General features: G+C 40.3%; 1 protein-coding gene across 1 annotated transcript in view; it reads right to left on the reverse strand.

The window, feature by feature from the left end:
* Window positions 1-27,649, reverse strand: part of FNBP4 (formin binding protein 4) — a 73,322-nt gene that overhangs the window by 21,211 nt on the left and 24,462 nt on the right. Inside the window, exons 7-12 of the mRNA XM_053720363.1 lie at window positions 27,189-27,521; window positions 26,313-26,505; window positions 26,097-26,209; window positions 3,116-3,220; window positions 2,533-2,666; window positions 1,469-1,641 (exon numbers count right to left, since the gene is read on the reverse strand). Coding sequence (XP_053576338.1) covers window positions 1,469-1,641; window positions 2,533-2,666; window positions 3,116-3,220; window positions 26,097-26,209; window positions 26,313-26,505; window positions 27,189-27,521 — 1,051 coding nt within the window. The remainder of the gene's footprint in view (window positions 1-1,468; window positions 1,642-2,532; window positions 2,667-3,115; window positions 3,221-26,096; window positions 26,210-26,312; window positions 26,506-27,188; window positions 27,522-27,649) is intronic.

Raw genomic sequence — 27,649 nt, forward strand, 5'->3', positions numbered from 1 at the left:
CTCTCCAATTTACTTCTATTATTAAAATTTGTTTTGTTCTCTTGGGAAGAGTAGGCTGAGGAGTAGCAATGCATTACTAGGACCTAGCTGAACAAATAACAAGTGGCATATATGTGCCAGCACCAATAAATTAACTCCCAGTAGGTATGCTTTTCAAAAAAGGAAACAAAGATAACACCACAAATTAGATAAAATTGTTTATAATTACATGATCTAAATCATGAAAGTTAAATTTTGACTTAACAGGTTAATGTACTTGCTTGTTTTATGTATGTGTTTCTCAACTTATTTTACCATGAATCTATGTCATTATGTACCCTAACTCAATGACTCAGCACTATGGAATTTTGGTGGCGCTTTAAAAATAAAAATAGCATTTTGCTTTAATTCTTTTATAGTATCTTCGATAAAAAAGCAATTTAGAGAAAAGTGAAGAAGCTATAAATACAAGCAAACTAGACGGCAGATTGTTAATGCTTTATATACACAATATATTCACTTATAATTAAGGTTGCACCGATACCGATACTAGTATCGGTGCCGATACCAAGTATTTGCATGAGTACTTGTACTCGTGCAAATGCACCAATACTTAAACCGATACCTCCAATTCCTACCCATATGCCATCTTGTGGCGTTTTTCAAACTGTATGTTCCCATTTCATTTTAATCTGGAGTGGAGACTTAACTAAAAATTGTTCACTTCTGTTCTGCCAATACAAATTGCTGTTATTTGTATTATTTTACGTCAGAGCAGTGCTTTAAAAGCTGCTACTTTACAGCTGGAAGCCTCTCATATTGCACAATTATGCTCAAAATATACTGTACTCTGAGGAACACCCGTAGCCAGGGCTGGACTGGGAATAAAAAGCAGCCCTGGAAAAATATGAAGACCAGCCCTATTTTCTGTTGGGTCAGAAGAATACAAATGCCCCATTTTTCTCAAAGGGGATTACAGGGATACTCCTTCCCCAATATTATTGTCAGAATTAAATTATACGACTTTGTGTTAAGTACAAGTTATCAGTAATATAGGCACCCTACAACCCAATTGCATCCAGTAATCACCCTTTAAATTGTAGCTTTCCAGCCCCAGCTGCTGCAGCTGTTATTTATTGTCATTATTATTAATATATGTTATTGTAATATTATTATTTATAAACATGTTCTATGAACTTTGTGACAACAAGCACATAAAACTGTTTTATTATTTCAAAATGTCTTTTTAGATACAGTTCATAATTATAAAGAAGCGATCTTAAATCATTAGTCTGTATTGTGCTTGGTAAACTGTCATGACATTAAAAAAGTATCGGTAATTGGTATCGGTGAGTATTTGAAAAAAAGTATCGGTACTTGTACTCGGTCTTAAAAAAATGGTATCGGAGCAACCCTACTTATAATGTAAAACCACAATGAAAAAAATCTTTATTTCTCAAACATATTTAAAAGTTTTGCCATTAAATACCTGAAATATTTGACGGTAATTCAGCTGGAGGAGCCGGAGGAGCTGGGACACCTGCAAACTTTTCCTTTTCTGACAATTTATTTTGACCCGCCAGCCCCTCCTCTTCCACATCTGGGAATTCCCATTGAGACTCTCCTGAGCGCTCGTTAACATAGAAATAGCGCCTATGATCCCTGAATCACAAAAAGAACACAGGTTTTTAAATTTCTGTCCCCTCTACATTCCACAAAACAACTGATTTCCTCTCCTTTGGCTGCTTTTAGCCATCAGGAGGGAAACAACTAAATATTTGCTATTCCCAAATGCAATAGCACTCTAAAGGTGTACGGCAGCGTTCATTTGCATTTCTAGTCATTTTATGAATACAGGTCATGCTCTGATTGTCAGATCATTATAGTCTGAAGGCTTTAGGTAAAACACTAAATAGTACTAAAATACAAGTACTAAATAGCGTTAGTGATCTGTGGTTTAAACATGGCACTAAAAATGGGGCAATGGAGTTTAAAGCACCATTCTGTTAAAACAAAGCTCAAATTTGAAATCTTGTATTAGATCCTCATTTAGGGGAAACTAGTTTATATGTTTTCATCGAGCTGAAAGATAAGAAAGCAAAAATCTTCAATTAAGCAAAAGATAACAAAACCAAGACAAATGTAAAGAAATATTTCGGTCTGACCTGCGCCAGGAGAAAGCATCTTGCTCTTCTGTGACAGCCGAAGCACGAAGGTTGAGTAAGCTTCACCGATGTTACACAGGCAACGCGGAATCCAGACATCCTGAAATGTTCACAGAGCATGTCGCAAGCGCTTCCCCCCTCTCTCCCTCCCAGATCAGGCAATCAACAAGTTGCGCAGGAATTAACAACATTTTGTCCAAACAGGAAACTACTTATACAAATCATGTGGTTCTCCAGGTTGGGGACCAAACACTGCATTGTGCTGCAGGATCTGCCCACCTAGAATCTAAATGGCAGCTGCTTTCAGTCTCCAGATAGATGAGGTCACGTGTTGATGTCAAAAGTCATGTTTGAGATGTGAAAGGTGAAAAGTGGGGAAGATTCGTACCTGTCCCAGTGGCAGGACCAGCCCTTTGGAGTGGCGTTAATTTCATACAGTTTTATTTGTTCTGTTGCATCCTGGAGTTTGCGTTTCAGATAGTTTCCGCTCAGTGCCCCTTCCCTCCAATCTGATATCCTAGTCTGGAGATGACGGGAAGTTCTTTAATATTTTTATCAGAAAATTGGAATACTATCAAAATAATAATAGTAAAAAAGAAAAAAAGTGATATACTCTGTATATATAGCATTACGTCATATGTTGGAAGATCACTCTAACAGGGAGGTTACATCCGCAGAATCGGGATATTTAAAACTAAAGTTGTTGTTTTTTTGAGAAATAAAAGGGTGTAATGCAAATGAACATAATTTCTTGGACAATGCAATACTTACAATGTTTGTCCTGCCGAGTGTTAGGGCAACACAGCCAGGTAACAGGGCTTTATGTACAGCATCCAGGAAGGGGTTTACATTGAAACATTGTCACTGAAGGAACAATTTTATGCAAACACATTTCACTCTGCAACTCGTTTGCAAGAGCAGTGATTTAAACAAACCAATGGTATAGTGTATAGGGGGACAAGAACACTCACCTCAGTCTGAAACAGCAGTATATGGAAGTTGGAAACCGATTGTTTATTAATTCCCAGGAATTCCAGCTTGCTAATCAAACCGTTTGCCATTTCTCCAATCTGAAACTGATCAGAAAAAAAGACGAATATTAAAAACATACTGTCCCCCAAAACCTGGTCACGCACTCCAACATTACACATGGGTAGCTCTAGTGCTGAAGGTAATATGACAGGATTAACACCTTCATTCAAACTGCAAGATGGTAACAAGATCATATACAGCTTGTATCACACCCTGTGCTCTGGAGTTTCTAGTGTAATACCGTTGTATTTCATTCTATACATTTATAAAAAAAATACGTTTTTTTTGTTTTAATTTTTTGTTAAAATTAAAAACAAGTATATATTATAATCATCAGTAACAGCAGTCTTGTAATAAAATTATATAAGAAAAAGTACGATTTTATTATTCAAGGTTTTAATAAAACATATTAAACTTATTGTAGTCTAGTTTCGCTTAAAGGGACAGTAAACCTAAAAAATAATGTTATATCATTCTGCACATAGTGCAGAATTATATAACATTATTTTACTGCTATAGTAATAAAACCCTTTTTTCCCCTTTTAATATTTAAAAAACATGCCGCTTTTACAGACCCGCTCTCTGCTGTGCTGGTCTGTTTTTTTTAGTCAGCGCATCGGGCCAGCTGTATAGTCACAGCCCGGCCCGACCGCGCCATAAGATTAAGTGCAGCTCGCTCCTGTCACAGGAGCGAGCTGCACTTAATCTTATGGCACGGTCGGGCCGGGCTGTGACTATACAGCTGGCCCGATGAGCTGACTAAAAAAAACAGACCCGCTCAGCAGAGAGCGGGTCTGTAAAAGCGGCATGTTTTTTAAATATTAAAAGGGAAAAAAGGGTTTTATTACTATAGCAGTAAAATAATGTTATATAATTCTGCACTATGTGCAGAATTATATAACATTATTTTTTAGGTTTACTGACACTTTAATTGTGAGTATGCTGTTCTATGGTCACAGGTTTTACTTTACGTTGACAATTTTTTGAGATAGCAGCATAGAAAGTACTCTCCTTGATCATATATAGTTTTCTTTTACATTTATTTGAGGATATCAGGAGGACTCCTTTTGGTTGATCTATATTTTAATTTGTTGCATTTTAAAACATTGTAGTTTTTGTAAAATGGCTGTTCCAGTACTACATAAAAAATAAAAATAAAATCACTGTTGCTTGTGAGGAGTCACTGCAACAGAGCTGTGAGCATTTTATTTATCAGTAAGCATGCCTCTATAGTGTTAAAAAAATCTCTAAGAAGTGCACATAGCCCACTTCACAAGTCTAACCCAGCTACATATCTATCCTTAAAGGGATATGAAACCCAAAACAATTTTCTTTTCTTATTAAGACAGCACACAATTTTTAAAAAGTTTCCAATTTACTTATATTATCAAATTTGCTTTGTTCACAAGGTATTCTATGTTGAAGAGCTACCTAGGTAGATGTTTGTAGCACTACATGGCAGGAGATAGCATTCTTGCAAAATTGCTGCCATATAGTGCTCCAGACACGTGAACGCTCCTGGGCTTACATTCCTGCTTTACAACAAAAAGATGCTGAGAAAATGAAGAAAATTTGATAATAGAAGTACAATTAGAAAGCGGTTTAAAATGACATGCTCTATCTTAATCATGAAAGACGTTTTGTGTTCAAGGTCCCTTTAAATTAGCTTCAGCAGGGGTAAGCAAATGGTTCAGGTTGGACATTGAAAAACTGTTGCAGCAAATCAAAGAATTCCAGGCATTTCGACATCTGTCCACTTAATTTATCACAAAAGTACAAAATAAAAAATCTTGTAAGTACAATAATTACAAGGTTTGTGGGGTGATTAACAACTGTAGGATTTTGTGCGTCAAGGACTTTCAGGCCTCGAGGGAGAACTTTTTTTCACTTTCTGCAATGAGAATTCTTTTAGTGAAACTTTTTCTGTAGGTCATTTTTAAATAAAATAAAATTGTAAATTTGTCATTTACAATAAATCACCAGATCAATTGTAATGTGTTAACTGGAGAATGAAGCAATATTTAAAGTTTCATAATATAGTGTAGTAGTTGAAAATTGCATTGCAAATTAGCTACAGACAAAAAAAAGTAATTGTAAAATGCCGCTTGAATTAATTTGTTTCCTTTTTTCTTAGTCTAACATAGAAATGTAGTAATAAAGGTGCATTGCTCATACGAGAAAAACAGCTTTGCAGACTGTGAAAGGCTAGGGAACAAGCTTGCAAAAATCTCTGAGAGCCAGGAAACAATCAATGCACTGCTGTTTTGCAGCACTACTGCATATTTGACTGTTCTATTCAAACAGCACTTTGCTCTGGATGCATTGTGTTAAGGAAAACTTATGAAATACAACTGCAGAAGTTGCAAAAAAAGTGTACAATCAAATAGCACTCATTCCCTGTATTAGTTAGATTATGTATGTTTGCTGTGGTTGATTTGTACACAAGAAAAAACACATTAAAACATAAACTTTAATAAGATTATTTAAAAATTGGGCTCACTTAAAAACCCTAGAGGGCTAGTAGTTGGTATAAATAATTGCGTCTGGATTGTGCCAGACACTGATGAAAATTCTATATATATAGTAGTCAGATGAATATGTTCTAATTCACTTGGGTATTAGTATTATGTATATTGATGATTGAACACCTATGCATCTGTACTCACATCCAGACCTGTAGTCAGTTCTTGTTAGGGATATATAAGAGATGAGTGTAATACTCTACTAGTTGTGTTTACAGAACTTTAGTTATAGACTAAGGATACATCAGGATTCATACATAGTCATAAAAGTTATATACTTCGGTAGTAATGAGCTAAATAGCTAGTCAGTTATGACCAGCTTGTATGATTCGTTATAGAATGAAATAATGATTAGTTCTAACTAATCGTGTAATTTACCAGTTATGATTGAACATAAATGTATGAGTAATTTCAGTAAGTCCTTTATGAAGTTCAATCGATTAACTGTAGTTACTGAACGTAATATTACGATTATTACAATCCCATAAATGAGGAAGCAAAGTATCATAGAAACCCTATAGATGATCGTTATCGGGAATTCAGAGGTTAATTAAATAGCTCTTAATTCCTTTATGAAGTTCAATCGATTAAAGTGATGGTAAACCCTAGCGTTTGGGAAACGCTAGGGTTTACCATCACTTTAACTGTAGTTACTGAACGTAATATTACACGCAATACGTAATATATTTTTCGAAAAAGCCGGTATACCCGGCGAAACACGTCAGGAGCAGGGGATATTGGGACCCCTCAGTTTTAATCTAGAAGTGCTAGCAAAGTTCTTAAAATTGATATCTGAGCCAATGTTTACCATATACTCAGATTAGTCAGTTAGTTCTACTCACGGAGGAGCAGCCTCGCGGTACTGAATTAGAGAATTATTTCTCTTGCATTAGCAATTCAGTAACTGCTCCTCTATGGAATATACTAGTCACACAAAATTGTGTTTGGTATAGTTAACCTATTATATTGATGTTATGAGCAAGCGCTATACTATAGAGCTTCAATGTTGAGATTTATGCGATCTCGCTAACACGAATAACACGCTGCAAAGTAGAAAATTGATTTATCCATTGAACTACTTTTTATTTTATTTTAAAAAAACTTAACCATAATGTTTATATCAATCTAAATACAATTGATATTTAATAATTGCCCTACAAAGGGGAACACAGGGTTCTAAATTTAACCTAGTGTTACAACTTATATAGACCGGTATTTGTTTCTTTTTAAAAAACGCTACACTGACAAGCTTGCAACATTGTTTGAGTGTTTGAATGTGTCACAATGTGAGAACCGATTGTTTGCTGTACTAATTATCAAGCATTAGCTCACTTTACGGTTACCTATCAAGGACATAATGTTATATTACAATACAAAAGAAGCAAGTGCTTATAATTAGATAACCTAAGAGCGAATGTACTGAAACCACATTTCTGGTCTGTATATACAAGGGCATTACAGCAAGCTAGAATATCACGCATAAAAAATTACTAAGTATATTGATCCAGATATATAATACTCTATCTTAAATGGCTCTCTAACAGGAAGCCAATAAATTGATACAACATACGTGCATAATATTATTGCTCTAAAATGAGAGAGATGATGATAACTACGCATGCTATTTAAAGCCAACTATTAGCAAGATTGTACCAATGTGTTATAGCGGATACATGGACAATTGAGTTCAAATATACATTATAATAAGAATTAAGAGCTATTTAATTAACCTCTGAATTCCCTATAACGATCATCTATAGGGTTTCTATGATATTTTGCTTCCTCATTTATGGGATTGTAATAATCGTAATATTACGTTCAGTAACTACAGTTAATCGATTGAACTTCATAAAGGACTTACTGAAATTACTCATACATTTATGTTCAATCATAACTGGTAAATTACACGATTAGTTAGAACTAATCATTATTTCATTCTATAACGAATCATACAAGCTGGTCATAACTGACTAGCTATTTAGCTCATTACTACCGAAGTATATAACTTTTATGACTATGTATGAATCCTGATGTATCCTTAGTCTATAACTAAAGTTCTGTAAACACAACTAGTAGAGTATTACACTCATCTCATATATCCCTGACAAGAACTGACTACAGGTCTGGATGTGAGTACAGATGCATAGGTGTTCAATCATCAATATACATAATACTAATACCCAAGTGAATTAGAACATATTCATCTGACTACTATATATATAGAATTTTCATCAGGGTCTGGCACAATCCAGACGCAATTATTTATACCAACTACTAGCCCTCTAGGGTTTTTAAGTGAGCCCAATTTTTAAATAATCTTATTAAAGTTTGTTTCAATGTGTTTTTTTCTTGTGTACAAATCAACCACAGCAAACATACATAATCTAACTAATACAGGGGATGAGTGCTATTTGAGTGTACACTTTTTTGCAACTTCTGCAGTTGTATTTCAGTCAAGTTAATTGGTACACAGCACCTAAGGGCAATATTATTATTACTAATAAGGCCAACGCCGATACGATAATTAAGCCCCCCCTGTTATACCAATAGGAGTGCCATCACCCCCCCCCCATTTTCTTAAGGAAAACTTATACGATGCAGCCAGAGAACAGCTCTCTTTAAAGAGAACAGCCTAATGTGGAGCAGCGCTGAAAAGTTAAAGTGCTAACAGTTCCTGTTCTTTCTGCAGACATGCTGCATTTTCTGTAATGACATCTCAGATCACTGTATGTTCTGCCTTGGGGCTTTCAGGTAGCAGTTTTTTATAAACACCACTAGAATCATTTCTATTTTACATGCTATACCCCTAATAAAGAAGTTTCTGCACCACTCCTCTACCTCGTCCCTTTTCCAATACATATTTTATCACTAACACACAGCTGTAGCTGGTGACTAACTTGCTCAGTGTTACTGCAACTGGCTCATTCCTAACTTATTTTGGAAATTGCAATTTTATAGGTTTGTGGATCAGTTACTCAAGCAGACAATACTTCATTTCTTGCTAAAAGGTGCATATAAACATGTATTTTTCTTCTATCAGGAAAAGTCAGTTGCCTGTTGTCAGAGTAGAAACAACTGGTTTAAAGGATAGAGACCGGGAAGAAAAACAGCTTTGTTTGGAGCGGGGACATAAACATGTAGTGCAGGCTGTCTGCTTTGAAACAAAGCTATGCCTAATGTCACACATAAGTGTGTGTATATATCAATGTAGACGGAAAGGTAAAATTAAAGGGAGTCTACTCTAGAATTTTTATAGATAATCCCTTTATTATCCATTCCCCAAGTTTTGCAAAACCGTCACGGTTATATTATACTTTTTACCTCTGTGATTACCTAGTATCTAAGCCGCTGCAGACTGCCCCCTTATTTTAGTTCTTTTGACCGATTTAAATTTTAGCCAATCAGTGCTGACTCATAAATAACTCCACCGGAGTAAGCACAATGTTATCTATATGGCACACATTAACTAGTAGTGTCTAGCTGTGAAAAATTGTCAAAATGCACTGAGATAAGAGATGGCCCTCAAGGGCTTAGAAATTAGCATATAAGCCTAACTAGGTTTAGCATTTGACAAAGAATACCAAGTGAACAAAGCAAATTTTATAATAAAAGTAAAACGGGAAAGGTGTTTAAAGTGATACTAAATCCAATTTTTTTTCTCATGATTCAGATAGAGCATGCAATTGTAAGCAACTTTCTAATTTACTCCTATCAATTTTTTTTCATTCTTTTGCCATCTGTATTTGAAAAAGAAGGCATCTAAGCTAAGGAGTCAGACAATTCTTGGTTCAGACACTGGACAGCACTTTTTATTGGTAGGTGCATTTAGCCACCAGTCAGCAAGCGCTACCCAGATGCTTAACCAAAGATGGGCCGGCTCGTATGTTTTACATTACTGCTTTTTCAAATAAAGATAGCAAAAGAACAAAGATAAATTAATAGGAGTACATCAGAAAGTTGCTTAAAATTGCATGCTCTATCTGAATCATGAAATAAAATGTTTGGGTTCAGTGTCCCTTAAAAAAAAGGCATGATCTATTTGAATCATGAAGGTTTCATTTTGACTAGACTTTGCCAGGATCATTAGATCCAGCAGAATTGCATAATCGACAAGTGCATAATAAAGACAACGCAATAGCACTTACTCTGAATGTTAAATTACAAATTTCAAAATCTACTTCAATTTGTTGGCCCTTTGTACTATGTGACAGCCAATCTGAGACCCATATGTATATAATGAACTCTTGCACATGCTCAGTAGTAGCTGGTGTCTCAAAAAGTGTGTATATAAAAAGACTGCAGAATTTCATATAAAACCAACAAATTATGCTTACCTGATAATTTCATTTTCTTCTTAAAAGGGACACTGTACCCAAAATTTTTCTTTTGTAATTCAGAAAGAACATGCAATTTTAAGCAACTTTCTAATTTACTCCTATTATCAATTTTTCTTCGTTATCTTGCTATCTTTATTTGAAAAATAAGGCATCTAAGCTTGTTTTGGGTTTAGTACTCTGGACAGCACTTTTTTATTGATGAATGAATTTATCAACCAATCAGCATCAACCCAGGTTGTTCACCAAAAATGGGCCGGCATCTAAACTTACATTTTTGCATTTCAAATAAAGATACCAAGAGAATGAAGAAAATTTGATAAAAGGAGTTAATTAGAAAGTTGCTTAAAATATCATGCTCAATCTGAATTACGAAAGAAAAATTTTGGGTACAGTGTCCCTTTAAGGGAAGAGTCCACAGCTGCATTCATTACTTTTGGGAAACACAGAACCTGGACACCAAGAGGAGGCAAAGACACCCCAGCCAAAGGTTTAAATACCTCCCCCACTTCCCTCATCCCCCAGTCATTCTGCCAAGGGAACAGTAGGAGAAATATCAGGGTGAAAAAAGGTACCAGAAGAACAAAAAAATACAGCCGCCTCAGACAAAAACACAGGCGGAAGCTGTGGACTCTTCCCTTCAGAAGAAAATTAATTTATCATGTAAGCATAACTTATGTTTTTCTTCTTAAAAGGGAAGAGTCCAACGCTGCATTTATTACTTTTGGGAAAACAATATCCAAGCTAGCGGACACTGAATGTAAACAACGGGTGGGTACAAAAGGTGGCCCCTTCGAAAGGCACCACAGCCTGAATTACTCAACACCCTAATAAAGAATAAGCGACACAGGAGAAAACCCGAGCCCAGGTAACTGCACATTAGTTACACCGCCGGCAAAGTCGAACTAAACCACTCAGTCCCAGAGTCCATCCAGCCCAAACAACCTCAGAGGAGCCAGCCCTACGGATCACGACTCCTATGAAGGTACCCGGCCAAAGACAAGGACCGCTATCAGCCCCCAAAAGGGAGAACAGATTCTCAGGAAAAATCCAAAGGATCATTCCACTCTGCACAAGATAGAACAACCCATGGTTGTCGTACAATAGTAGCGCCCAGGGAGACAAACTCTCTAGAAAAACAAGGACCGAAGAAAAAGAGATCTATACACAGGGAAACATGTCCCAAAAAGGACTCGAGGTACACCCTCATATTCTTGACCCAGTACCATACCCAAGGGTACTCCAGGAAAACCATGAGTCCCCCATTGCCTCATATCAGATCTAGACCTGCAAGCTAGACAAGCAGAGAGAGCAGAAATAGGATAACTATCCCAGCAGCTAGTAAAGAGTTCTCCCAAAATAACATCAAACCGCCTGAACAGGAACTCCCAATGACCAGCTTCCCGGTAGAAGCTGACTCACCAATGCTAAACCCAAACACTGAGAGGTGTTTCGAAGCTTGCTAGCACCTAGTCAAAGTTTAATTTGCCCTTTGAGGGTGTAACCAGCTACAGCTAATTGCTGTAGCTAGTTTCAACTGCAAACCTTCCAAGGGCTCACAGCCCTCTGAATATCGGGCTCCAAGGAGCGCCCTCTATCAGCCCCGGAAGACAGTGGAAAAAGAGGACGACATCCAAAGTCCTCCCAACAAAGGAGAGGACTGACTCTAAGGAAAACGGTCAACCCTGCATAGAGTAACCGACCCCCTATCTTCCCTCTAGGATAATGGTCCCAGCCCAAAGGCTAGTCAAAGACCGAAGACAAGAGTCTCAGACTTCTGGAAAAGGGTCAACGAAGGAATAAAGCCCCTGGTTAGACAGCTGACCGTTACTACAAACTGCATGCTACCATGAGTCAGGATAGACATCGTGCTCTGATATGAAACCCTCTACACGGCCGTCTTCTCTAAAAAAAAAGGAACACTTCCCAAGGGAAGAAGGCCCTCAGATCCTCAGCAGCCATATATCAGAATCCAACATATAGCAGGAGTCCCATAGGGTTCAAACGCTCAGCCTCCCGCTGCAGGAACTGAGGAACTAGTCACTACATCGCAACTCCCCTTGCAGGATTATGAAACGCAAGAAGGGAAAAGACCCTTACAAGGCAAGAAACCAAGAACCCACATGTCGCTCCAAATACTAAGGTAACTCCGAAACCGGAGAAACCAACCACCGCTCTAGAAGAGAAGGGAATTAAAACAATGAAAAACCACCCTACCATAGAGGCGAGACCCCTCGGCCATATCGCCAACCCAGTTGAAAACACCTGGAGTCTACAGGAACACTTAAATGCACCAGAAGACCAGTAGGGAACCATCAGAAGGACCTAAAGCCTAAGCCACAGACAGATAGGCATCTCTCACAGAGCCCCAGCCCCTACAGAGAGAGGCCCACGGGACCACAAACATCTAGAGTGAGACCGAACCGTCCACACCCATCCAAGGAGAGGTCAGGGTCCTCGAAAAAGGAATCGATCGAAAGATCCAACTTCCAGAGGAACCCTAAGCTGCCTCCTACAAGGAGGAGCGCACCTCTAAAGTCCGTAGACTTGGTGATCTAGCAATAGCCTCAAACCCAAGAGTCACAAAGGACTCCCGAACGGTCTAAAATTCAGCACTCAGTACACTTGGATTGCAAAGAAATCTCGTAGGCAATCGTTAACACGTGTAACACACATGCAAGGTAGCAACCAACACTTGAAGGCAAATGAGAACCCTGTACCTTGCTCACTATCCCAGAGAATTAAAAGTAAGGCACCGCCCACAAAGCCCCTAACCAAGCATCAAGGATAAATGGTCAACTACCTGACCCCAGTAGGGCGGCCCTCCGTAACCAACCTCAACGCTTCACTGACAAGCCCCAAGGCAAGAGTTGCAAAAAGGACGTAAAGACACCCGAACTTCGAAGACCATGATCAGACCAAGAGTATAAAATGGAAGACACAATAGCCAGAGATCCTTGAAGAATCTATCTTCCAAGAAATCTTCTTTAAGCAGGCAAAGGCTGGAGCCTCGCACCTCCCCACAGAAGGCAGGAAACCCCTGCACACCACCTCTTAGAGTAGCACAACTCTGAGCAGAGGAAGAACATGCCCTCGCATCCAGACCATATGATTCACCCAAGGCGGGAAGGAAGGAAACTCTGCCACCGCAATAAAATGCTTAATAGGCTAAAGAGTCAGCATCCGGAAGAATTTCGAGTGAAAATGCAAATCATTAATCACTTGGCACACCAGACCACATAGGTCACACACATCTAACTCCATGGAATGGAAATAACGGTTCCAGGGGACCTAAAGAACCATGACGTCTGCAAAAACAGATTCGTATCCCAGGCGAATAGCCCAAAACAACCAACCTTAGATTGTCACTCACAACCCTCCATTCGGAGTGGTTACATTTAAACAGCAGGCCTCTTACTTCGGTAGGATTCGAGCCCGGACTCCATAGATTAGGCCAAGTGACATTCAGAATCCAACAGGATTAATCAGCACCACGAGGGTGACATGAACCCTGGTAACAACCGAAAAAGCGTCCGACCAGTACCTGCCTGGCATGTATAAGGATGCTCCAGAACTGTGCAAGGAAATTCGTCCTGAAGGATCGATAAATGAACTAGAAAACAATTATATTATTCAACAAGTGCGCAACTTCCAAGGAATTGCCCACGCAACCTCAAATCGCAAGTATAGGTTCCAGAGAAGAACGTTCATAAAAACGAAATTCTAACAGACATGAGCTTAAGAAAAACAAATTAAACACATCCATCCGGATCAAAAGATAAAATGAAGGCAGCACCTATCGGGTGAATGCCCAAGGTGAATGAGAACGACAACGGGACCAGCCGAGTAAAAGCCCCATTTACCCAAGCTCAGAACTGGAACAGAAAAACAAAGAAATAGAAAACGGAGACGTTAAGGAGATTGGCTTCATCCCCAAAAGTTATATCCATGTTGCCATCCAGCTTCTAAGGCCTCGGATCCATCGGTCCAATAGGACTGGGATCCTCCAACATTGCCAAAACATGTCTTAAAAGAACACAAAGAAGAGCCAGACTATAACGGAAGGCAAAATCATCCCTCGCCAGATCAACTGAAGACCCTGGTCCCGAGATTGGGGCGATCCCATGCTCGATGGGCCATGGTTAACAGAACAAGGACACTTGGGAGATATAAATGAGTCAGCGCCATAGAAATGACCATGCGGAACCGTGCCGTAACCTCTGGAGGAAACAAGGCCACAGGGATACCTGCTTGCGTAGCTGGGAAATGGTCTGGGGCACTCGCTTCACGGGTCATGGGAACCTCAGAACATAACTGATGCGCATTGATTACCCGCGCCATTTCATATTCATTGCAAGACGCATTCTCCGTATCAGAGGCATCCATGTCTCGCATATCAGAATCCTCTCGAGATTACAAAAATGACAAAAAACTGGCACCCTTTGACACCCCCAATGGCTGGGGCACTCACCACCTCCTGTGAACCAGACAACCCACGAGCAAGACTCTCTCGGTCGCACACAGTCAGCATACAAAAGTGAGAAAAAACGTCACAAAAAGGGCGTGCAATCTCAAGAGATCGCATCATTAAAAGAAGGTCGTTATGTTCCTTAAAGGCAGTGAACCCAAGTATAGCTACACATTTGCAGATAGAGCCATATAACAAACATGATTAAAGTCCCCCCTGTTCAATAACCCCCCTCAGGAGATATTAACCCAGGATTCCTTATTAAGATAAGAGGAATCCCACTGGGACCCTACTTTGTTTCGTTAACACTACATTCACATATCGAAATAAAATAAAACAATCTTACCGGAATCTACACTGTGGAACAGGAACACGGCCCTTCAAGTGTGATAGATAGTAGCCTCGCTTCTGACATGTACTTGAGTCAAGGTAGGCAGCAAAACTTGTCAGCGCTGATTACCAAGGAACTGTTAATATGAGTCGAGATGGGTTCGCAGGAAAACTCTCCCTACATCTCCGGACTCTAACTTTCATCCATGCTCTCACTGAGAGGCTGACAGGATTACTTAAAACTCCAGTCCCATTGCGAAGAGTACTACCCTCCATAAGAGACTCTCTCGAACTTCTGACACTTCTCTGCCAACCTCCTGTGACGAAAGGCAAGGAATGATTGGGGAATGAGGGAAGTGGGGGGAGGTATTTAAAGTGAATGTCAATTTTCAAACTACTCAAGGCTCCTAATACTTATATTACACATGGTGATTCAAACGGTCAACTTTTAAACAAAAAAATAAAAATAATTTATAATATATTTTATATACTAACTTCACTCCGTTTTGAGCCACAACTCCTCCCATAAGGCACTTCCTTGTTTTGCAGAGAGTGAGGTATAGAGTGGTCCCACCTACTCTATACATATCTCTGATGCGCGCTCCTGTGATGCCCTTACTTTGCGCATGCGTGAAAAACATTACACTACACAGTCACACCAATAACCACAGTACCCCCAGCAGCACTGCACAACACCAACCACAACACCCCAGCCAGCTCCGTACAGCACACCACCAAACGCTGTAAAACAAGAATGACAGTACCTCTGAAAGGTATACAGTGCTGGCAGGCAGGTGTGCCGTGATTGGTGCTATACAGTTCTGGCAGTTCTACTGCTATCATTGGCATACAGTGCTGACAGGGGCCCCGCGATCAATGTTCATCGCCTCCAATTGCACTGCGACTACTGTTATACAGGGGCGCTATCACCAGCGGCGCACAGTGCTTACAGGGGAGCTGAGACTTGCTGCGCCGTCAGGGCCACCGCGAGCAGTGGCATACACTCAGCGCCGACAGGGCAACCGCGAGCAGTGGCATACACTCAGCGCTGACAGGGCAACCACGAGCAGTGGCATACACTCAGAGCTGACAGGGCCACCGCGACCAGTGGTGTACAGGTGGGAATAAAATGATTGCTATACAGTACTGACGGCCACCGTGACTAGCGATATACAGTGCAAGAGTAATGGGTCTTATAGAGCATGCGCGTCTCGTGGAGACGCATTACTTCTGAATCTGTCTGAAGCTGGGTATTAGAAGCTAACGCATGCGCAGAATAAGCGCATGACGTTGCAAAAAAGGGGTTGAACGCCACGGGGTAAAAAAACGGATTGGCAATCACTATTGTCAATTATTTCCAAATAGAGTGACAAAATGGTGGGTGGAGGAATCTCGGCTCCAAACATGAAATAAAAAGATATATTTTGGATTAGCAAGTACACACAAAAAAAAGATGAATTAAGGTCCACCTAAATTGTTGCGAGTGATAATATGGCAATAAGCGACACTGTTGAGTTTACATTCACTTTAAGCCTTTGGCTGGGGTGTCTTTGCCTCCTCCTGGTGGCCAGTTTCTGTATTTCCCAAAAGTAATGAATGCAGCTGTGGACTCTTCCCTTTTAAGAAGAAAAGTAATTTGGAAAGTCTCTTAAAACTGCATACTCAGAATCATGAAGGTTTATTTTTGTCCATTTAATGAAGCCAAGGTGAAACGCTTATCGTATTTATGGTTGGAAAACGACACCTGTTCAATGTTATAAACTGGAAACCAAACTCTGTTTTCATTTTCAAAAGTTAAACAAATAAAACATTAAAAAGGGACAATAAAACTTTATTGGTTTAGGAAGAACATATAATAAAACTGGAAAGTTTTATAAAATTGCATCATCAAATTTGCTCACTCTTGGTATCCTTTGTTAAGTTAAGCCTAGGTAGTAGTCATACGAGCTCAGGAGTGTGCGTGTGTATTTTTTAGCACTATCGGCTAGATTACGAGTTTTTGTGGGTAAGGCTGTGCGGTGCTAACAAGCCTTTTTTTCTCACCGCTCACTTAAGACAGCGCTGGTATTACGAGGTTACTGCAAGCTGGCGTTAGCCTCAGAAAAACAGAATTTATGCTTACCTGATAAATTACTTTCTCCAACGGTGTGTCCGGTCCACGGCGTCATCCTTACTTGTGGGATATTCTCTTCCCCAACAGGAAATGGCAAAGAGTCCCAGCAAAGCTGGTCACATGATCCCTCCTAGGCTCCGCCCACCCCAGTCATTCGACCGACGGACAGGAGGAAATATATATAGGAGAAATCATATGATACCGTGGTGACTGTAGTTAGAGAAAATAATTCATCAGACCTGATTAAAAAAACCAGGGCGGGCCGTGGACCGGACACACCGTTGGAGAAAGTAATTTATCAGGTAAGCATAAATTCTGTTTTCTCCAACATTGGTGTGTCCGGTCCACGGCGTCATCCTTACTTGTGGGAACCAATACCAAAGCTTTAGGACACGGATGAAGGGAGGGAGCAAATCAGGTCACCTAAACAAAAGGCACCACAGCTTGCAAAACCTCTCTCCCAAAAATAGCCTCCGAAGAAGCAAAAGTATCAAATTTGTAAAATTTGGCAAAAGTGTGCAGTGAAGACCAAGTCGCTGCCTTACATATCTGGTCAACAGAAGCCTCGTTCTTGAAGGCCCATGTGGAAGCCACAGCCCTAGTGGAGTGAGCTGTGATTCTTTCAGGAGGCTGCCGTCCGGCAGTCTCATAAGCCAAACGGATAATGCTTTTAAGCCAAAAGGAAAGAGAGGTAGAAGTCGCTTTTTGACCTCTCCTTTTACCAGAATAAACAACAAACAAGGATGATGTTTGTCTGAAATCTTAAGTAGCCTCTAAATAGAATTTTAGAGCACGGACAACGTCCAAATTGTGTAACAAACGCTCCTTCTTTGAAACTGGATTCGGACACAAAGAAGGTACAACTATCTCCTGGTTAATATTTTTGTTAGAAACAACTTTAGGAAGAAAACCAGGCTTAGTACGCAAAACCACCTTATCTGCATGGAACACCAGATAAGGAGGAGAACACTGCAGAGCAGATAACTCTGAAACTCTTCTAGCAGAAGAGATTGCAACCAAAAACAAAACTTTCCAAGATAGTAACTTAATATCTACGGAATGTAAGGGTTCAAACGGAACCCCTTGAAGAACTGAAAGAACTAGATTTAAACTCCAGGGAGGAGTCAAAGGTCTGTAAACAGGCTTGATCCTAACCAGAGCCTGAACAAATGCTTGAACATCTGGCATAGCTGCCAGTCGTTTGTGTAGTAAGACAGATAAAGCAGAAATCTGTCCCTTTAGAGAACTTGCAGATAATCCTTTCTCCAAACCTTCTTGTAGAAAGGATAGAATCTTAGGAATTTTTATCTTGTTCCATGGCAATCCTTTGGATTCACACCAACAGATATATTTTTTTCCATATTTTATGGTAAATTGTTCTAGTTACAGGCTTTCTAGCCTGAATCAGAGTATCTATTACAGAATCTGAAAACCCACGCTTTGATAAAATCAAGCGTTCAATCTCCAAGCTGTCAGTTGGAGGGAAACCAGATTCGGATGTTCGAATGGACCCTGAACAAGAAGGTCCTGTCTCAAAAGGTAGCTTCCATGGTGGAGCCGATGACATATTCACCAGGTCTGCATACCAAGTCCTGCGTGGCCACGCAGGAGCTAACAAGATCACCGAGGCCCTCTCCTGATTGATCCTGGCTACCAGCCTGGGAATGAGAGGAAACAGTGGGAATACATAAGCTAGGTTGAAGGTCCAAGGTGCTACTAGTGCATCTACTAGAGTCGCCTTGGGATCCCTGGATCTGGACCCGTAGCCAGGAACCTTGAAGTTCTGACGAGACGCCATCAGATCCATGTCTGGAATGCCCCATAATTGAGTTATTTGGGCAAAGATTTCCGGATGGAGTTCCCACTCCCCCGGATGGAATGTCTGACGACTCAGAAAATCCGCTTCCCAATTTTCCACTCCTGGGATGTGGATCGCAGACAAGTGGCAGGAGTGATCCTCCGCCCATTGAATTATCTTGGTCACTTCTTTCATCGCCAGGGAAGTCCTTGTTCCCCCCTGATGATTGATATATGCAACAGTCGTCATGTTGTCTGATTGAAACCTTATGAATTTGGCCTTTGCTAGTTGAGGCCAAGCTTTGAGAGCATTGAATATCGCTCTCAGTTCCAGAATGTTTATCGGGAGAAGAGACTCTTCCCGAGACCATAAACCCTGAGCTTTCAGGGATTCCCAGACCGCGCCCCAGCCCACTAGACTGGCGTCGGTCATGACAATGACCCACTCTGGTCTGCGGAAGCTCATTCCCTGTGACAGATTGTCCAGGGTCAGCCACCAACGGAGTGAATCTCTGGTCTTTTGATCTACTTGAATCATCGGAGACAAGTCTGTATAATCCCCATTCCACTGTTTGAGCATGCACAGTTGTAATGGTCTTAGATGAATTTGTGCAAAAGGAACTATGTCCATTGTTGCAACCATCAAACCTATTACCTCCATGCACGGCGCTATGGAAGGACGAGGAACAGAGTGAAGTACTTGACAAGAGCTTAGAAGTTTTGATTTTCTGACCTCTGTCAGAAAAATCCTCATTTCTAAGGAATCTATTATTGTTCCCAAGAAGGGAACTCTTGTTGACGGGGACAGAGAACTTTTTTCTTTGTTCACCTTCCATCCGTGAGATCTGAGAAAGGCTAGGACGATGTCCGTATGAGCCTTTGCTTTTGACAGGGACGACGCTTGAATTAGGATGTCGTCCAAGTAAGGTACTACTGCAATGCCCCTTGGTCTTAGAACCGCTAGAAGGGACCCTAGTACCTTTGTGAAAATTCTCGGAGCAGTGGCTAATCCGAACGGAAGTGCCACAAACTGGTAATGCTTGTCCAGAAAAGCGAACCTTAGGAACTGATGATGTTCCTTGTGGATAGGAATATGTAGGTACGCATCCTTTAAATCCACGGTGGTCATAAATTGACTTTCCTGGATGGTGGGAAGGATCGTTCGAATGGTTTCCATTTTGAACGATGGAACCCTGAGAAATTTGTTTAGGATCTTCAGATCCAAAATTGGTCTGAATGTTCCCTCTTTTTTGGGAACTACGAACAGATTTGAGTAAAATCCCATTCCTTGTTCTTTTATTGGAACTGGATGTATCACTCCCATCTTTAACAGGTCTTCTACACAATGTAAGAATGCCTGTCTCTTTATTTGGTTTGAGTATAATTGAGACCTGTGGAACCTTCCCCTTGGGGGTAGTTCCTTGAATTCCAGAAGATAACCTTGAGAAACTATTTCTAGCGCCCAAGGATCCTGAACATCTCTTGCCCAAGCCTGAGCAAAGAGAGAGAGTCTGCCCCCCACTAGATCCGGTTCCGGATCGGGGGCTATCCCTTCATGCTGTTTTGGTAGCAGTGGTAGGCTTCTTGGCCTGCTTACCCTTGTTCCAGCCTTGCATTGGTTTCCAGGCTGGTTTGGGTTGTGAAGTATTACCCTCTTGCTTAGAGGATGCAGAATTAGAGGCTGGTCCGTTTCTGCGAAAGGGACGAAAATTAGGCTTATTTTTAGCCTTAAAAGACCTATCCTGTGGGAGGGCGTGGCCCTTTTCTCCAGTGATGTCTGAAATAATCTCTTTCAAATCTGGTCCAAATAATGTTTTACCTTTGAAAGGAATGTTAAGCAATTTTGTCTTGGATGACACATCCGCTGACCAAGACTTTAGCCAAAGCGCTCTGCGCGCCACGATAGCAAACCCTGAATTTTTCGCCGCTAATCTAGCTAATTGCAAAGCGGCATCTAAAACAAAAGAGTTAGCCAATTTAAGTGCTTGAACTCTGTCCATAACCTCCTCATACGAAGATTCTCTACTGAGCGACTTTTCTAGTTCCTCGAACCAGAAGCACGCTGCCGTAGTGACAGGAACAATGCATGAAATTGGTTGTAGAAGGAACCCTTGCTGTACAAAAATCTTTTTAAGCAAACCCTCTAATTTTTTATCCATAGGATCTTTAAAAGCACAACTGTCTTCGATAGGAATAGTAGTGCGTTTGTTTAGAGTAGAAACCGCCCCCTCGACCTTGGGGACTGTCTGCCATAAGTCCTTTCTAGGGTCGACTATAGGAAATAATTTCTTAAATATAGGGGGGGAACAAAAGGTATGCCGGGCCTTTCCCACTCTTTATTTACTATGTCCGCCACCCGCTTGGGTATAGGAAAAGCGTCGGGGGACACCGGAACCTCTAGGAACTTGTCCATCTTACATAATTTCTCTGGAATGACCAAATTGTCACAATCATCCAGAGTAGATAACACCTCCTTAAGCAGTGCGCGGAAATGTTCTAATTTAAATTTAAATGTCACAACATCAGGTTCAGCTTGATGAGAAATTTTTCCTGAATCTGAGATTTCTCCATCAGACAAAACCTCCCTCATGGCCCCTTGAGATTGGTGTGAGGGTATGTCAGAACAAATATCATCAGCACCCTCCTGCTCTTCAGTGTTTAAAACAGAGCAATCGCGCTTTCTCTGATAAGTAGGCATTTTGGATAAAAGATTTGCTATGGAGTTATCCATTACAGCCGTTAATTGTTGCATGGTAATAAGTATTGGCGCACTAGATGTACTAGGGGCCTCCTGTGTGGGCAAAACTGGTGTAGACACATTAGGGGATGATGTAGTATCATGTTTACTTCCCTCATTTGAGGAATCATCTTGGGCAATATCATCTGTGGCATTACTGTCCTTACTTTGTTTGGACACTATGGCACACTTATCACATAAATTTAAATGGGGAGACACATTGGCTTTCATACATATAGAACATAGCTTATCTGATGGTACAGACATGTTAAACAGGCTTAAACTTGTCAACCAAGCACAAATACGTTTTAAAATAAAACCGTTACTGTCTCTTTAAATTTCAAACTGAAAACACTTTATTACTGAATATGTGAAAAAGTATGAAGGAATTGTTCAAAAATTACCAAAATTTCACCACAGTGTCTTAAAGCATTAAAAGTATTGAGCTTTAACCCTTAAAATAACGGAACCGGAGCCGTTTTTACATTTAACCCCTATACAGTCCCAGCTATATGCTTTGCTGAGACCCAACCAAGCCCAGAGGGGAATACGATACCAAATGACGCCTTCTATAAGGTTTTTCAGTGATTCTTAGCTCCTCACACATGCATCTGCATGCCGTGCTCTCCAAAAACAACTGCGCATTAATGGCGCGAAAATGAGGCTCTGTCTATAACTAGAAAGGCCCCCATCTGAAAAAGGTGTCCAACACAGTGCCTGCCGTTTTTCTAAACGTTCCACAAGATTATACCAATTATTAGTTAGAATCTGCATAATATGCCTAGTAAAGCAATCGTTTTAGCCCAGAAAAATGTCTACCAGTTTTTAAGCCCTTTTTGAAGCCCTTTATTCTTTTATGTTTAACTAAGAAAATGGCTTACCGGTCCCCATGAGGGGAAATGACAGCCTTCCAGCATTACATGGTCTTGTTAGAAATATGGCTAGTCATACCTTAAGCAGAAAAGTCTGCTAACTGTTTCCCCCAACTGAAGTTACTTCATCTCAACAGTCCTGTGTGGAAACAGCAATCGATTTTAGTTACTGTCTGCTAAAATCATCTTCCTCTTACAAACAGAAATCTTCATCCTTTTTCTGTTTCAGAGTAAATAGTACATACCAGCACTATTTTAAAATAACAAACACTTGATAGAAGAATAAAAACTACATTTAAACACCAAAAAACTCTTAACCATCTCCGTGGAGATGTTGCCTGTGCAACGGCAAAGAGAATGACTGGGGTGGGCGGAGCCTAGGAGGGATCATGTGACCAGCTTTGCTGGGACTCTTTGCCATTTCCTGTTGGGGAAGAGAATATCCCACAAGTAAGGATGACGCCGTGGACCGGACACACTAATGTTAGAGAAAGTGAGCGTTGAGCAAAATTAAGCTCCACATCTCACTGTAATACCAGCGCTGTTTGCGGTAGCGGTAAGCTGGCTAAACGTGCTCGTGCACGATTTCCCCATAGGAAACAATGGGGCTGAGACGGCTGGAAAAAAGCAGCCCCATTGTTTACTATGGGAAAATACTTTTTATGTCTACACCTAACACCCTAACATGAACCCCGAGTCTAAACTCCCCTAATATTAAACTTATTAACCCCTAATCTTACACCCCCGACATCGTCGCCACCTACATTATATTATTAACCCCTAATCTGCCGCTCGGGACATCGCCGCCACCTACATTATACTTATGAACCAATAATCTGTCGCCCCTAACATCGCCGAAACCTACATTATATTTATTAACCCCTAATTTGTCGCCCCCGTCGCTGCAACCTAACTACAATTATTAACCCCAAATCTGCCGCTCCCAACATCGCTGCCACTATAATAAAGTTATTAACCCCTAAACCTAAGTCTAACCCTAACACCCCCTAACTTAAATATTTAAATAAATCTAAATAAATATTCCTATCATTAAATAAATTATTTCTATTTAAAACTAAATACTTACCTATAAAATAAACCCTAAGCTAGCTACAATATAACTAATAGTTACATTGTAGCTAGCTTAGGATTTCTTTTTATTTTACAGGCAAGTTTGTATTTATTTTAACTAGGTAGAATAGTTATTAAATAGTTATTAACTATTTAATAACTACCTAGCTAAAATAAATACAAAAGTACCTGTAAAATAAACCCTAACCTATGTTACAATTACACCTAACACTACACTATAATTTAATTACCTAAACTAACTACAATTAAATAAAATAAATTAAAGTACGAAAAACAACAAACACTAAAATTACATAAAATAAAAAAAAAAAAATTAAATTTTTTTTTAAACTAATTACACATAATCTAATCCCCCTAATAAAATAAAACAGCCCCCCAAAAAATAAAAATCCCTATCCTTTACTAAATTACAAATAGCCCTTAAAAGCGCCTTTTGCGGGGCATTGCCCCAAAGTAATCAGCTCTTTTACTTGTAAAAAAAAAATACAATACCCCCCCAACATTAAAACCCACCACCCACACACCCAACCCTACTCTTAAACCCACCCAATCCCCCCTTAATAAAACCTAACACTAACCCTTTGAAGATCACCCTACCTTGAGATGTCTTCACCCAGCCGGGACGAAGTCCTCCAAGAAGCCGGGCACAAGTGATCCTCCAGACGGCCAGAAGTCTTCATCCGATCCAGGCAGAAGAGGTCCTCCAGAGGGGCAGAAGTCTTCATCCAGGCGGCATCTTCTATCTTTATCCTTCCGGCGCGGAACGGGTCCATCTTCAATCCAGCCGACGCGGAGCATCCTCTTCCAACGAAGTTCCCCCCGACGAAGGTTCCTTTAAATGACATCATCCAAGATGGCGTCCCTTGAATTCCGATTGGCCTATCGGAATCAAGGTAGGAAATATCCTATTGGCTGATGCAATCAGCCAATAGAATTGAGCTTGCATTCTATTGGCTGATTGGAACAGCCAATAGAATGCAAGCTCAATCCTATTGGCTGATTGGATCAGCCAATAGGATTGAACTTAATTCCGATTGGCTGATAGGATTCTATCAGCCAATTGGAATTCAAGGGACGCCATCTTGGATGACATCATTTAAAGGAACCTTCATTCATCGGGTGGACTTCGTTGGAAGAGGATGCTCCGCGTCTGCTTGATTGAAGATGGACCCGCTCCGCAAGGATAAAGATAGAAGATGCCGCCTGGATGAAGACCTCTGCTGCCCGGATCGGATGAAGACTTTTGGCCATCTGGAGGATCACTTGTGCCCGGCTGGGTGAAGACGTCTCAAGGTAGGGTGATCATCAAGGGGTTAGTGTTAGGTTTTATTAAGGGGGGATTGGGTGGGTTTTAGAGTAGGGTTGGGTGTGTGGGTGGTGGGTTTTAATGTTGGGGGGGTATTGTATTTTTTTTTACAGGTAAAAGAGCCGATTACTTTGGGGCAATGCACCGCAAAAGGCCCTTTTAAGGGCTATTTGTAATTTAGTATAGCGTAGGGCTTTTTATTATTTTGGGGGGCTATTTTATTAGGGGGATTAGATTAGGTGTAATCAGTTTAAAAATTTGTAATGTTTTTTTTTATTTTCTGTAATTTTTTTTTCTTTTCGTAATTTAGTTTATTTAATTTAATTGTATTTAATTGTAGTTAGTTTAGGGAATTAATTTAAATAGTGTAGTGTTAGGTGTAATTATAACTTAGGTTAGGTTTTATTTTACAGGTACATTTGTCTTTATTTTAACTAGGTAGTTATGAAATAGTTAACTATTTAATAACTATTGTACCTAGTTAAAATAAATACAAAGTTGCCTGTAAAATAAAAATAAACCCTAAGCTAGCTACAATGTAACTATTAGTTATATTGTAGCTATCTTAGGGTTTATTTTATAGGTAAGTATTTAGTTTTAAATAGGATTAATTTATTTAATTGTAGTATTTTATTTTGTTTAATTTAAATTATATTTAAGTTAGGGGGTGTTAGGGTTAGACTTAGGTTTAGGGGTTAATAAATTTAGTATAGTGTGGGAGACGTTGGGGGCGGCAGATTAGGGGTTAATAAATGTAGGTAGCTGTCGGTGATGTTAGGGATGGCAGATTAGGGGTTACTAATATTTAACTAGTGTTTGCGAGGCGGGAGTGTGGCGGTTTAGGGGTTAATATATTTATTTAAGTGGCGGCGATGTCCGGTCGGCAGATTAGGGGTTAAAAACTTTAAGTGTTTGCGATGTGGGGGGGGCCTTGGTTTAGGGGTTAATAGCTAGTTTATGGGCGTTAGTGAACTTTTTAGCACTTTAGTTAAGAGTTTGTTACGGCGCTAGCCCATAAAAAAAACTCTTAACTACGGACTTTTAAATGCGGTAACAGTCTTGACAGGAGAGGGTGTACCGCTCACTTTTTCCAGCATATCTTAATACCGGCGTTAGGATACACAATTGACGTAAGGGGACTCGCGGTATGCTAAAATCACGGAACAAAGTGAGCAGTACACCTGTACCTGTCAGACTCGTAATACCAGCAGCCATTAAAAAGCAGCGTTGGGACCCCTCAATGCTGCTTTTTAAGGATAACGCAAGACTCGTAATCTAGCCGCCTGGTAGCTGTTAGTTGATTTTAGGACCTACTAGATTTTAAAACAAAATATAAAAATCACAACTACCTTTAGATCTCCATCTTCATCTTCTAAAGATTTTGGCAGTGTTTTAATTTGTGATTCTTCAGGTTCTGCATCTTTAACAGACTCAGGACATTCAGCAGCTTCAGCAGCAAGTTCTACAGCAGATTTAAAAAGTAAAAATTTACAAAAATATTTTGAATTACAAGATCAGCACAGATGCAGAAATAGATTAAGCACAAGAGTGATTGACATGCTCACCGATATCTGGAGTGTCTCGACCAGTCTTGCTAGAACTGCGGCTGTTTGATTCTGGGCTGGCTGATGGAACAAAAACCTTCCACTTGCTTTTAGTAAACTTTGCTTTTTGTGCCTCATCCGACTGGCTGAAATCTGAGCGTGGACTAGATCCAGTTACACTAACATCTCCCTCCTCCAAAGCTCGTAACTCAGCCTATAGGGAGGGGAAAAAAAACCAGATGGCATAAGTATCGCAAATATTTATAAAGTTCCAGCCTCTCAATCAGTCACATTAGAAAATCCCCAAAAGGTGCTAGCTTACCTTGGCTGTATCAATTACCATTGCACAATTGAAAGCTTTAACAAATGTCTAAATACAGATTAGGTCCTGTGCAAGGCTATAGTACACGGAGAAGATTATATTCACTTAGGGCGAGAGAGAGAGAGAGAGAGAGAGAGAGAGAGAGAGAGAGAGATTAGAGATAGAGATCGAGAGAGATTAGAGATAGAGAGAGAGAGAGATCGAGATCGAGAGAGATAGATAGAGATATATATATTTTCATTCCCCACTGTCCCCCCGAGCTCTCCTGTGACGGGCAGCAATCCGCTGCCGGAATTTAACACTGCACACAAGCAATATTTTGCACTTGTGTGCAATCCTGCCCCCTGCCCAGCCAATCACGGACGGGCAGGAGCTGCCAATCTCCCTGGTCGGACCAGACCAGGAGATTGAAATTCTCCACCTAAGAGTTGGAGAAGAGGTAGGGAAACAGCAGTCTCTTGTGAGAACCTGCAGTCGTAGGGGAGGAGAAGGCTTGATAAACTGAGCCCCTAGAGTGAGGATACATTTTAATAAAGCTCACAAACACTACACAAGACCTCAGGTAGGAGACTTACCTTCTTTCTTTCCAACACCATCTCTAGCTCCCGAGTTTCCTCCTCTTCTATTTCTTCATCACTTTCGCCTGACTGTACAGTGCTGCACACATCCTCCTGTGAAGGTTCATCTATATCTAGTCCAGTTACTCCAATTTCTGTAGAAGCAGGAACCATGTCCTCGTCCTCTTCAGAAGCTGCTTCCCCCATGTCTTCTTTGCATATTACTCTGCGCCTCCATCTTTCCTCTTCCTCCTTTACTGCTTCTGGTAAAAGTGGGGCCAGCAGTGAGGCAGCCACTCCCATTTTCTCCTCTTCCTTGCTAGAAAGAGCTTGAACTGCCTCATTCACATCCTAACAATAGGAAAACAATGCTGCATGTCACAACTGAGGCCAGTGAGGAGTGTAACAATTAAGCACATCACTTATTAATTCATAAATAAACACTCAGTTAAGCATTAGTGCATGGGGGGAGCACATAA

The sequence above is a fragment of the Bombina bombina genome, chromosome 7, assembly GCF_027579735.1.
Source record: "Bombina bombina isolate aBomBom1 chromosome 7, aBomBom1.pri, whole genome shotgun sequence".
Lineage (NCBI taxonomy): Eukaryota > Metazoa > Chordata > Amphibia > Anura > Bombinatoridae > Bombina > Bombina bombina.